This window comes from Rhagoletis pomonella, unplaced genomic scaffold (genome assembly GCF_013731165.1).
Source record: "Rhagoletis pomonella isolate Grant_MI unplaced genomic scaffold, Rhpom_1.0 Rhpom_scaffold_00005, whole genome shotgun sequence".
NCBI lineage: Eukaryota > Metazoa > Arthropoda > Insecta > Diptera > Tephritidae > Rhagoletis > Rhagoletis pomonella.
In genome coordinates, this window is record NW_023458559.1 from 56,336,353 (window position 1) to 56,349,677 (window position 13,325).

General features: G+C 35.3%; 2 protein-coding genes across 2 annotated transcripts; both read right to left on the bottom strand.

Moving 5' to 3' along the window:
• Positions 1–3,175: 3,175 nt before the first annotated feature.
• LOC118739272 (ras-interacting protein RIP3-like) lies at positions 3,176–6,716 on the bottom strand. The gene has a single exon (XM_036470508.1). It carries the CDS (start codon positions 6,612–6,614, stop codon positions 5,493–5,495), a length of 1,122 nt encoding a protein of 373 aa, XP_036326401.1. The 5' UTR covers positions 6,615–6,716; the 3' UTR covers positions 3,176–5,492.
• On the bottom strand, positions 6,612–13,130 carry LOC118739274 (whirlin-like). Its single transcript, XM_036470510.1, has 4 exons — positions 13,025–13,130; positions 7,092–7,283; positions 6,912–7,004; positions 6,612–6,842 (listed from the first exon to the last, which is right to left on the bottom strand). Exons 1-4 carry the CDS (start codon positions 13,076–13,078, stop codon positions 6,714–6,716), a joined length of 468 nt encoding a protein of 155 aa, XP_036326403.1. The 5' UTR covers positions 13,079–13,130; the 3' UTR covers positions 6,612–6,713.
• Positions 13,131–13,325: the final 195 nt, after the last annotated feature.

Sequence of the window (13,325 nt, forward strand, 5' to 3'; positions counted from 1 at the left end):
TTTTGCTGCTGATTAATGTATTTAGAGTTTTAAGTTTAGTTTTTTTTCAATTAATGTTTATAACTCGTTTACCAAGTGAGAGATATTTGCAAATACATTTTAGTTAATACTTGCTTATAGCTTTTTTGCTTGCTAAATTGCTGTTTTAGCGAATGTTTGCGTTTTAGCGAAATTTGCTTGATTTTTTCGATATTCTTGAAAGTGCAGTGCGTACTAAAATTTGTGTGCGTGTGATTTTTTTTTTAAGGTATTTACGCTATTTGTTTAAATAGAGGTTTCTAATTGTAGCTTCGTTTTTCTTGTGCTACAACGCGCCGATTGTGTTTTTTTTTTTGGTTGGATATTTCGAAGAAATTTCGCATTTCCTGCGTTGCTTCAAATATTTTGCCTACTTGTCTATCATTCGTTTTGTTTTGCTTTTGCTACGTGCGTTCGTTTCTTCTAATTGTTTTTGTTTACAATTAACTATTTTTTTAAACTATTTGTCCTATTACTTTTGCTTCACATACTAATTGGGGTTTTAAGGTGGTGCTTACTAAGGATATTGATTTTTTTTGGTAGTTGTCAATATTCAATTTCATTTGGTTTTGTGAGTGTGGTTGTGAGTGTGTAGTTGACTTAATTAATTTGTTGTTGTTGTTTTTGTGGGTTTTTGGTTGCGTGTGCTTTTTATATATAGACTACACATACATACATATTATCGACATTGTCTACTGCCTCCGCTGCTACTTCTTCTTCATCCGCTTCTTCATCGATCTATGAATTTCACTTAATTATTGGCTTTAGGTGGGTTTTTGTTATACATATTTGTTGGTTTTGCATTTTTTACATTTTATTTTAATTTATTTTTTATTCGTTTTAGCACTATACCTGTTTTGCGTTTGCTTGTCTTCTCAATCTCTTCCGTACTATTTGCATTTCAACTCTTCAATATTTTCTACTACATAAAATCGCATAAAACATTTTACAATAAAAAAAGATAAAAATCAACGTTTATATGTAATAAGTTGCTTGTGTTAACATTGCATTATCTATATACACAGAGACATAAAGTGTAAAATATTTTTTTTTTCGTCTTCGCGGGTCACATGGCAGTTTGTAAAGCTGCGTGTGTATCTAAGCAGCATTTTTAAAATGGGTAGTGCTTTTGTGGCGGTGTGTGTGTTGTAAGTAAATGTAATCTATCAAAAGTGTGCACACATTTCCTTTACATTTGGCGCTTGCCTTGCATTAACTTTGCTGCCAAGGCATTACTGTACAGGTGATTACTGCACAGCAGCTGCTTTGCGCCTAAAGGTATATTATGTTTAGTAAGAGTGTGATCCGTGATCGTATAGAACAGTGGTTCCCAACCGGTGGGTCGCGACCCACTAGTAAAGTATATATTATATAATTTCAATCAGACTGATTTGTATAGTTCAGGCTCGTATCCAGTAAAAGGTTTTTGGGGCTGTTACAACTGTATCTTATTTTATTATATTATTTACTATAATTGAAGTGTGGAAAATGAAGTCACTTTTCCTCAAGACCCACTTCATCTCCTTTGGAGAACCCTTTGGCTATGACTGGATTCCTTCCCTTAAAGTCCCGCATATTTTTGCTCTGTTCCGCATAGTAGGAAGGTTCATAAAATAGCTATTATCACGGTTGAAATATTATCAGAAGCTTGCCATTAGCTGCCGAGGGGTTACCGCTAATAGAGAAACTTTTTCTTGATTGATGTTTTTCGAAACAGGGATCGAACCCTGGACCTACCGAGTGGTAGTGCCGTTCGTTGATGATCTTTTAAATTGTAGAAGCATTAAAAAAAATCACATCTGTACATAAGTAAAGCGCTTACTAAAACATTTAGCAAACTATTAATGAGCCAAAAAAATGAAAAAGTTCTATGATAACACCGTGCGACAGTAATTTTTACACACGAAAAAATCAATATATTTACAAAACTGGAGGCCAAATATAGTAAAACTGCGTTTTTAGTTTTTCCCTCTGATGCGATACAAATTTTGGTTTTTTACTCCACCATGAACCGATGGATCGTGGAGGTATTGCGATAAGTAAAGATGCTGGGATAGGTTGGGAACCACTGGTATAGAACATTCATTAACATTTCAATTATGTACGTATTCTACATACGTCAAGATAAGTTTTTTACTTATGGGAAAATAATTCCAATATTGCAAGCTAAGTACAGAAAACAAAAAATGTTTAGCGCTCAGCCGTTTATGGGCTAATACGAATTTCACGTCCGCTGGAAAATCTCTTTCAACGCTAGCGCAAGGCAATCACTATGCAGCAACCCTGTTGCTTTTGTTTTCCGCATTGAGAATTATATACACACCTACATACATACATACTCGTACATTGAATACGAAGCGCAGTGTATGCGGATTTCGGGTGTACAGTGTATGCCACATAAATTTACAATTTAAAATACAAACTACAGTTAAATCATATACATACATATGTATGTATACAAATATAATTAATAATAATAATACAACTTAAGTTTACATAATTACGAATTCATACGTACATAATTAATAGATACATATCGTCGTTTAAAGTACAAAACCGCGTATCGTCATTCTGCAAAACCGCGTAACTGACATTTGCTGCCAAAAATTGGATTTACTCACAAAAGCTCTTGGCTCAACTCTTATACATTCGTCCAGAAATATACTAGCCTGAAATGCGATTGCTTAATAAAAAAGAGAACCATTTTGAAATATGAATGTTTTTACTCTCTAGAAAATAATTAATGCAACCTCGCATACGCGGTTTTGCACTTTGTTGAAACGCGGTTTTGTACTTTAAACGACGATATGTATGTTGTTAAGATTAAGACGTCCTTCAGAGTTAGATAGGTAGTCGAGACTAGCATATACAAAGATACAGGTGTGTATGTGTGACTCGGGGCACACATTTGTACCTAAGAGCACCTAAGCTATCGTAAATAAATTTAATTTTCGCTTGAGATAAGATTTTGGGTAGCTAAATAGAAGAGCGTGTGGATTTGGATAGGGGCTAAGTATAGAAGTTTTGTGGGGTTGCGCGGCTCCATCTGTGTTGTTGCTTTGGGGAGAGAGTTTTTTTTACATTTTTAATATTTTATTTATTTTATTTATTTATTTATTTTTTTAATATTTTTTTTATTGTTTTTTTTTTTTATTTCTTGCTTCTGTGTCTTGTTTGGTTTGGTTTTTATCAGTTTTTGGTATATTTGAGATACTCATACGTGCAAAAGTGTAAATTGTTTGCTTCTTGTTTATTTTGTGGCAGTGTTTTATTGATACGAATACTTTCCGAAAATGTTTGCATTTAATAAAGCAAAGCGGTACACAGTGCAGGGGTAAGCCAAACTAAACTATTGATTCAAAAGTTTGTATATTTAGGTTTCTTTCGTTCTAGACAAACAAATTAAGGAAAGAAGTAAAAACTAAAAATATAATATGTAACAATAAAAACAACAATAAAAAAGTTAAAACAAATTAACACTTTAATGACCAAGTGCCATTTCAAGATTCTATAGAAACTAATTAAATATTTTTTTAAATTTCTATTTCTTATATTTTCTCAATCGGTAAAAAATTAAGAAAGCGCTTAAAAATAGTTAACCATTTGATGACCGAAATTAACAAGTGGGTTAAAGGGTTAGTTTACCTGTTTTTCTTGCAAGTTTTCTCAAATTTCACAGAAAAGTAAAACAACGACTTGGCTTTATGGCGATGCCTCAAAGGGTTGATCCTTTTCTCTTAATGAATTAGGAAAAATAAATTCATAAAAAATAAAAATCCAGAAAAATTTAAAAATTCTCGAACCCCCTAACAACCAACGACTGGAAATGTTCTAAAAAAAATTTTGAAAATTTTTCTAAATATATGTATAATTGACAAATGACCAGGGATTTTCGAAAGGGTTAAACTACTTTTTTATTATCAGTAAATATCAAGCAGCTAAAAGCAATTCCTTTCGAATTTTATAGCCGAAAGAAAAATGTAGAGAAAAGTAACAAAATATTTAACACTTCGACGACCAATGCCCACTGACACTCCAAAAGCAAAATTTATCTTTTCGCCTTCAAACAGCAAACAACATTTTTTATATATTTGCTTACACGACAGGAAAACTAAAAATGCATTAACCCTTTACGACCAAAGAACACTGGAGGTCCTAATGATACATCAGAAAATATCGAGCAAGAAAAACTTTTAAACATTTTCCCACTCGAGAGAAAAAATAAGAACAAATTAAAAGAGGATTATCCCTTGGTTGACTAAGCATCGACAATTCCGCTAAATGATAATAAAATCCTTATTTTTCTAGCAAATTACATATATTAATCACCATAAACAATTCACTATTTAAATCTTTTGCGAACCAGTGGCAATTGCAAGCCAGGGAATCGGAAGAAGTTTTGAATTGTCCTTCATATATTTTTCAAATCCTCCTCGTTTTCGCTTGCCTGTTCTTCTTCACTTGCAGGTTTTATTCGTAAAAATATAAAAAAGGATAGAAAAAATAATAATTTGACTAAAAATCCCAAATTGCGATAAACTAGAATACAAACCTTAGTTTTTTGGAGTTTACAATTCAATTGGGATATTTAATATACTTTGAGGTTAAAAAGGGGAAAAACTAAAATATATAAATATATATGTATATATATTTTAAATATACCCAGCGACTGTGTGCATGTATGAAACATTTGAAGCAGTTTTAGCAAAAGTACGAAATAAAACACTACAACAAACATCTATGTATGTAGCTCAAGGTCTGAAGCAGAAAGAGCCTTACAATGTATATATATTAAAGTATTTTGAGTACCTCTGTGTGTGTGTGTGGCTTGTATGAGTGAGTGAGTTGAAAATTGCAAAACAATACAATTTTGCGTGTCAGTGTACAAAAGCTAAAAATTATAACCGTTTTAGCACACAAAACATATTTTTTTTTAGCTTTTTATTCTTTTTTCTTCTATGAGGAATTGAAATTTTAAGCGATTCTATGAGAGCGTAAGGCATAAAACTTTAAAGCGGTGGCAATAGAATGTGAGGAGCATTGAAGTGAAACGAACGGCGGCGCTATGCAGATAATTGTTGTTTTAGTTATGGTTCTTGTTGTTGGTGGGAATCTATAGGAGTTCTTGCTAGAGTGGGCGTACTTATTTGGGCTATTGCTGTCGGGCATTTGCTAAGTGTTTTCTATTATTTACGCGGGATAGTTACACAATTGCACAATTCAAATATAATTTGCTCTTTTCTTCGAATTTCATGCATTTTCTATATCCATCTGTTTTGCTAACTTTTTCACGTTATCAAAATTTCAGCAAAATTCTATTCATGCTGAGTGTGTTTTGTACCATGTTGCTATTGTTGTTGTTGCTATTGAGCGTCAGATATTTAATATTTCAAGCAATTGTTGTTGTTTTCATTGTAGTTGGTGGTAAATTTCGTTAGCAAAAATTTCTCAAATTCGTATTTCGTAAAATTTTTTTACTGGTAAACGGAATTATAATTTGTTTTATTGTAATGTGGTTGTTCGTGGTGTTCGTGTTGTTGGCGGTGGTGTTGGTGTTGTAGTAGATGTGAGTGCGCTGATGATGCGGATGCTGATGGTAGCGGCGGCGGTGGGTGTTCACGAAGTTCGGAGTCGCGCTCTCGCTCGCGTGCATAATCGCTGTGGCGTGCGCCATGTGAGTGCTCACGCTCATATTCGCGTTCGCGTGCTGCATACTCTCGCTCACGTGCATACTCTAGCTCGCGCTCGCGCTGATAATCACGCGAACGCTCATAAGCATAGTCACGCTCGCGCTCATGTTCCAATGCGCGTGCTCGCTCACGTTCACGCTCGCGTTCATCTTCGCGCACAGAGCCCCGCTGACGTTCGTGTTCGCGCTCTTTCGTGCGATCACGTTCACGTTGCGAGCCCTTGCGATCGAGTTCGCGCCTCTGTTCGTGTTGTGAATGTTGTGATTTTTGTTGTTGTTGTTGTTGTTGTTGCTGTTGCTGATGGCGTTGTGTGGTTGATGCTTGTCGCTGTAGTTGATGATGGTGTTGCGATTGCGACTGCGATTGTGAGCTGCGTGTTGGTGTGTGTTCCCGCGACGTCGGCGCTGATGTTGTTGGCGTTGTTGTTGTTGTTGTTATGGCGCCGCCCGCTCGCGCATATTCAGCTGGTGTCAGTCTTTTATGTTGTGGTTGCGGTTGCTGGTGTTGTGTGCTGCTTTTGGTTGGTGTTGTTGTGGCTGATGTTGGCGTTGTACGTTGGTGGTGTAATTGGTGCGGTTGGTGTTGTTGTTGTTGTTGTTGTTGCGTTGGGCTCCTTGTGTGCTTGGCGCTCGTCGCCTGTGTCGTCGCTCCCATTGACGCTTGTTGTGTGATTTGTGGCACATGTGTGTGTGTTCTTGTTGCTGTTGGTGTTGTTGTCGCGTCAACGTGTTGCTGATGGGCCGTCGCCGATGTGCGTTGTGTCGGCGCCGTCATCGCCGACGCTGGTGGCTGATGCTGCTGATGATGCTGATGTTGATGGTGTTGCGATGGATGGTTGATGGATTTAATGTTGAGTGGCAGTGGCGGTGGATTTTTAGCTTTTGTTAATGGTATTGGTGTTGGCATTGGTTTTGGCGTTGTCGTTAAATCGATCCCCCATTCGTAGAGGAACTCGATCTTTTGTCGTTCCAAGGGATCCTCATTAGCCGGCAGGGCAAGCAAATGTTAGGCTTCTAAAAAGATAAGCGCTGTTGGTTTTGGTTCAAGATTTGACTTCTTCGCTTCGACAACTAAGAAGGTTATGTCTGCCTTTTCACGATTCGAAAAGCATTCGGCTATCAGGCGGGCAACCTCCTGTGAAACAAGAGAAAAAAAGCGCATTACATAAATATTGAAAATGCATCTAAAAATGGCTAAACATACCTGATGTTGTAGACCTTCAACCTTATTGCCGTCCACTTCCAGTATCAGTTGCCCGACTTCTAGTCCGCCCGCTTCATAAGCGGCACCATTTTCCTGCGGAAAGGAGATGTGGGGCCAAAGTTATGTAGCTACACTTGAGCACAAATATATGTATTTAAGGTGCATTTATGTGGTACTCACATGGATATTGATTATCCTAGGAAGCGGGTGTTTTGTGTTAGCACCACCTTCGATAGCAATACCTAAAATTGGTTTAGTTTTCTTAACAGTAACGTGTAAGTTGCCTCTATGATCAGGTACGACGTTTGGATTGTGTTCATGTGTTTGTTCAGTCGTTGAACCATTTTGCTCGGCGGAAAGGCGTTGCATGGACTGGAATGTCGCAAGAAAAACAACAAAAAATATGGGTTAGTGGTGGGCTTGTGTATTTCTGCGTGAATATATTTAGGATGATTTTTCTCTGGCTTAAGCGAGAGGCGATGCAAAGTGGGCTCTCTAAAAATAAGGATTGGATTCCATCCAATCAGGCGTTTTTCGATAAGAGCTACTGACATATTTTGTGCTACACATCGATCAAGACGGTGGGATTTTATTCCTATTTTTAAAACATACACATTTATTTACAAGTATCAATAGGGTAAAAAGTTAATAATTTAAAGCAGAGATGCTCAACAAACTATTTGAATCAATTTCGTTTTGTTGATGCGCAAAAATAACTTATCAAAATAATTTCGTTTCGTTTCAGAGCTGAATTATTGAAACGAAACTCAATCGTAAGCGTTGAAACGAAATAAATCAACGAAAAGTTGATGTTGCATGCCATTGCCAGCTCACTATTAACACCTAGCACCTAAATGCATGCTACAGCTCTAGCATTAACGATTGAATTTCTTTTCGTTAAAAACCAAAATAGAATTATTTTGAAACGATTGCTTTTTTTGGTAAACGCTAAAATTTACGTTAAAATGCATCCTTGATTTATTCCGGATGAGTTGTCCGGATGATGAGTGAAGCTAGGCTGAGCATGATTTGAAGTGCCATCAGCTTATTACCTTAGATAATAAGTCCAGCTATGTATATGACAATTGAGAAGTGTATATGCAAGAATTTCATAAAGGAATTTTTTGCTGTGCACATTTTGTGCTCGCTTTTTATTCCGAATTATCGCAGACGTAGTATGCATTTAAGTGCTATGTGTTACTAGTCGCCCGTGGAAATAGCTCAAAAATTATTAAACTCATGTCCTGAATATAGCAGGTAGTTTTTGCAATGTCCTTCTGTAATTTTGGGAGATGTATCGTCTATCTTTTCCTGTTTTGTTGAAAACAAAGCGAGTTTGCCATTATACTTAGCCGTTACTGATATAATAGATGCCTCGCAATCGATGAAAATTTGTGTTTACATACATACATGTGGGTTTTGATGAGTTAGAGCCGCTGTCAATTCAGCTGATTTCATTGCATTAGTACAGTGATTCCCAAAGTGATCCAGGTGGACACCCAGGGGTCCACGGGAGACTCGATGGGGTTCTACGTTGGCGTCAAAAGAAATGGGGGTTCACATGTTTTAAGTGGAGGTCCATGAAAATTTATCTGGTTTCGATAGTAAACAAGAAAAATGTTGGCTTAGCTTTCCTGTCAATGTAGTCAGCAGCCGGCGGTGATTTTTGATAGGCTGTATTCCGATGAAAAATGGTAGTATTGGGACATTGAAACAAGCATTTTGATGCTTTAAGACTCAAATATTGAGATTTCTCTGCTACGGTTCTCAAGCGAATATCCCAACGGATAGCGCCAAATAAAATTTTGGCAATTTTTTTGTTTTTTTTTTTTGGTCGACGGGTTTGAAAATTTTTTTTTTCAGTTAGGCCGGCCCAAAGATCAGATAGCCTGTTTATTTAGCTTTAATTTAATTTTTCTAAAACTTCCCTTAACATCCCTTTGAGTAGTGTATTTTAAGACACGAGTTCGCGAAAAATCCTCGCTGAGGAACACAACTTCAACCTCCTCCTCACTCAACTCAGTTCAAGGGTAATCAATTATGATTTCCGACTTTTGCGAGCTAAAAATAAAAGAGCGCTCTTCAACTACATTTATCTTTAATATAACTCAGTTTTTAAGCCTCACGCTTCTATGCCACTCAATATATTACTATTCACAAAAGAGCGTTTTGTCGCTTTTGCTCATCCAGTGATGCCAGATTGTGGGTAATTTCCCTATTTGAGGGATATTTTGCAACACAAATTATTAAAAGGGGAAATGTCCCCTTCAAATAAAAAAGGTATTTTCTTTTGATACAGTTGCTTAAAAATAACTTGTTATTAACCGACTTAAAAAAAGAGATGGTTATCAATTCGTCGCAAAATTTTTTTTTATGTATGTTAGCGCATACTTTTGAACCACGTCAACCGATTTCGATAATTTTTTATCGGAATTTTTCTATCGGAATGGTAGTTTCTTTGAGGTGATCCCATACTAATTTGGTTTAGATCCGATCATTGCATTATGAAGAAATTAACGGTACTCCTAAATTTTTATATGAGAATTGAAGTCGGTTGTGTTTTTTGCTTTAAAATTATTTCTTTTATTTTCTGTCTTTGTTTGAAAGTTTGTTTTGCTATTGCCCTATGAATTGCATTTATACAAAAAATCATTTTGTATGGCAAATTTAGAAGACTTTTTTTTATAAAAAGGTGACAAAAAAATGATATGGCACTTTGTAACATAACTTAGAAATCGAAAATCTATAGTTCTCCAAGTTTCTCAGTGAAGTTGTTTTTTATCATTTGCCAGTTATAAAATTTTCAAGTCATGTCAAGTCTTAAGCGCTGGTTATACTTACATTGCAAGTGCAGGGCATAGACAAGCAGTGCATGTGAAACAGAGGTTTAATTATACTCGAGCGCATAATCTGCCAGAATCAGCTGTTCAGTGCAATCGGTTACTCTGTTCCAGTACTCCAGGATATAGTTAGGTAGACACAATTGAAGAACGCATGTTCATAGCCTAAATGAAGTCGACACTAAAGTTAGTTGCTGCTTTATGTCATAGTTTTCAATGGAATGGCTGCAACCAACTTTATAATCAACTTTGTTTCGATTATAAATATGCCCCAATGTATGCACAAGAACGACTTCTCAGCAATTCCTGTAACTCCGATGGATACTAGAACCAGAGTGTCCAGATTTGGCGATTTCGCGCCATTTTGGCGATTTTTTTTTGGATTTTTTCCCTTCAAATAAATTTTTTCCAAATATAAAAATATACAAAACTTAGTTTTCTACGATAATTTACAGAAGAGCCTAATGAACTGCGTGATAAACTTGACTTATGAAGCATATTAAATGACTGTCAAAAATGTTTAATCATCGCAGAACTTTTGAAACGATTTCCTAGTCCAGTTAAAAAAGTTTTGATTTTGTCGCCAGAAAAGTGTGTGAATCACAAGAGGGCGAGTTTCAGGGACCTGCCAATTCACCATTTGACTTTGAAGGAAAGAAAAGCAGCGGAAACTGAATATTTAAATCTTTTAACTTTCCCATGGAATAAATTTTCTCAGAACCATTACATGCGACTCTGAAGAATTTTGGACAATTGCTTACGGAGTGAAAACCGCAACAGGCAATAAAATGTTTGGAAATATAAGTAAATTCATATTATTACCCTTGCCGCACTCACATGATTTGTTGAGCGCGTTTTTTCCGTAATGAATTCAACAAAAACTAAGATCCGAAATAGGATGAAAATGTAAATGTAAATCATTCAGACACTATAGGTGATTTTGAAGAAATTGTGGAAATAGCCGAGCTCTTAAAAGCGGATTGTGCGATTAATCAATTAATATGACTTATAATAAATTTAATAATTGCGCAGTCCTATTGCAAAATGTGTCGAAACAAATATTTTTAAAAAGTATGAGTATTTTTAAAGAAAAGCGTTTCTACATCACTATTATATAAGTGATTTGTATTATTTGTTTCTACCCTCTGAAGGTATTATAATCTTTTTTGGTTTTAAAAACTACATTATAACAAGATGTCATTTTTGAAATACAAAAAAAAAAAAATATATGTATTTATTAAAAAAAAGGCGATTTTTTTCAGAAATTGCGCTTTTTTTAAACAATCTGGACACCCTGACTAGAACAGACTAATGATAGTGGTATCTCTCTTTGATAACACCCCATTTCACCTCTTTAATTCTATTAAGTCTGTAATCATATTATTTTATTAAAGATAACACAAAAACATATACTATTTTTCTTTGTATTTTAACCACTCCGAATTGAGGGTTGGAACTCGTCCGCGACTCAAATTTCCATCGTTAAATCTAAACTAAAATTTTTTTTACCAGTTTTGGGAGTATGGTAGAAATGTAGCAGCAGGGGGTCCACCGAAACCAGTAAAATTTAAAAAGTGGTCTACGATAAAAAAAAAAATTTGGCAACCTCGGCACTAATACCTCATGCGGTCTGAGTTTATCCAGTCAAGTCAAGTATCAAGAAAATGACCAATTGAGCCCAAGTAATAGTTTTTGTTTAATACGATTTGTTCATGTATTCTATATTTGGCAGACGAATATATCTTGAACACAGAAGTATCCATCAAAAGCTTGAACAATTTGTACTTTACTTCATTGGTCTATTTAACACTTAAAGGCATATGTACACTTCTCAAATGGCATGTGCATATATTAATTTCTTAAGCTCATATTAATGTTATTATTATGGGCAACATAAGCTGTGCTTTGGTGTTAATGTAGCCTGCGATTGTATTGTTAAGATTACGGTATGGGCTCGCGGTAAAAAAGAAAAGCTATGCTTATGGCAATTTTTAAAGCACAGAGGGCTCATGGGTATTCAGTTTCAACTCATTTGTGAGCCTCTTTTTGGAGGTACGATAATGATAATGAAATATAATGGTACTTATAAATAAGTATATCAACCGCCGAGTGGAAGATCGACCTATCTCAGCAGCTAGTTGAAAAACACCATATCTCAGAAAACTTTTCAAGAACGTTCAATCTCACCATTCGGTTCAAAAACGCCCTACTACAGCTGCCGATTCAAAAACGCCCCAACTCAACATATTTTCGATATATTTTCAGTTGAGATAGGGCGTTCTTTAACCAAATTCTAAAGAAGGGCGTTCTTGAAAAGTTTTATGAGATAGGGCATTTTCCAACCGACAGCCGTGGTATATCGATCTTCAACTCAGTCGTCGATATGTAATATAATAGTTCAAAAAATTTAATACTCAAATCTTAGATTGTTTTTAAATTTGTATGTGTTTTGGTGTATGTAAGTATTTATTCAGCTGTAAAAAATAATTCAAACAAGTATAATTAATAGTTAGAAAAACTAATAGAACTAGTTAGTGAGGTTCAGTTATTAGTAACTAATATAGTAAGGTGAGAGTTAGCTACTTAGTTAATTAACAGGCAGCAAAATCGGTAACTAAGGAGCATATTTATAGCATAATTCATAATAACAGGGAATTCATTTTGAGCATCAACAAAAATTCATAAATATTTAGACAAGCGTAGCCGATTTCAATGCCAAGAAAAACAAAAGTGAAACAAAAACCAAATTGAAGAATGCATTGAACTAAATTCCTGTAGAAACTATTTTAAAAATATATCGATGCAAAATTTGTGAATTGTGTTGAAGATCGCGTAAAGGTGTTGAGAAAAGAGAAAGAAGGATGAGAGAAAGAGAGAAAGGGAGCGTGAGAGCGCGTGGAATGAAGTCTTCAAATGAGGGTCGATTGGGAATGAGTCGCGATGACTGGCTGAGTAAAAACGAATTGAGAGTTGTATGAAAAATTTCGAATGTGTTCTTTGTTGTGTATTCAAGAAGTGTTGCTTAAGTTGAGCGCCGTATGAGTGAAATTCAGTGGTGAAAAGTAAATTTTCTTATAGACATTGCCTTTTTAAAGGAACCAAGGCTTTGCTGATTTTTAAACGCACAAATTCTTTTTATCTTTTTTTGCCTTTTGCGCAAAAAGCTTGCGAGTATTTTCTTAACTGCTTAAAGCTAACTTAAAAGATATTACGTAACATTTATTTATTTCATCTTTCTTCTTACCACACCTCTAGCATGCCGCCATCACTCACCTGATGCCTGCGTACACCCTTGTCGCCCAGCAGTGAGCCTCCTTCTTCCTTCATATCGAAGCTTCTCGATAGTTTTGTGGCCAACTCCTATTTTTATTGTTTTTATTTTTGAAAATTTTGAATTTTGAGATTGTTGTGTTTGTGTTCCAATCGGGGTTTGATTGCAAATTTCGGTAAGTCAATTTATTTTTTTGTTTCAAATTTACATTTGTGTTCAAGATATTTTTTTCATGTGTGTTAGTTATATTTTTTTGAAAGTTTTTTTTTATATGCGAATTGCAGAGTAAGCAAAAATTTGAAG

Bases quoted from the DNA above. Each gene is read 5' to 3' on its own strand.
- LOC118739272 (XM_036470508.1), bottom strand. From the start codon at position 6,614: ATGCCAACACCAATACCATTAACAAAAGCTAAAAATCCACCGCCACTG.
- LOC118739274 (XM_036470510.1), bottom strand. From the start codon at position 13,078: ATGAAGGAAGAAGGAGGCTCACTGCTGGGCGACAAGGGTGTACGCAGG. The intron at 7,284-13,024 runs GTGAGTGATGGC...GCGACATTCCAG, and splicing joins AGGGTGTACGCAGGCATCAG to TCCATGCAACGCCTTTCCGC. The intron at 7,005-7,091 runs GTGAGTACCACA...TCCTTTCCGCAG, and splicing joins CTAGGATAATCAATATCCAT to GAAAATGGTGCCGCTTATGA.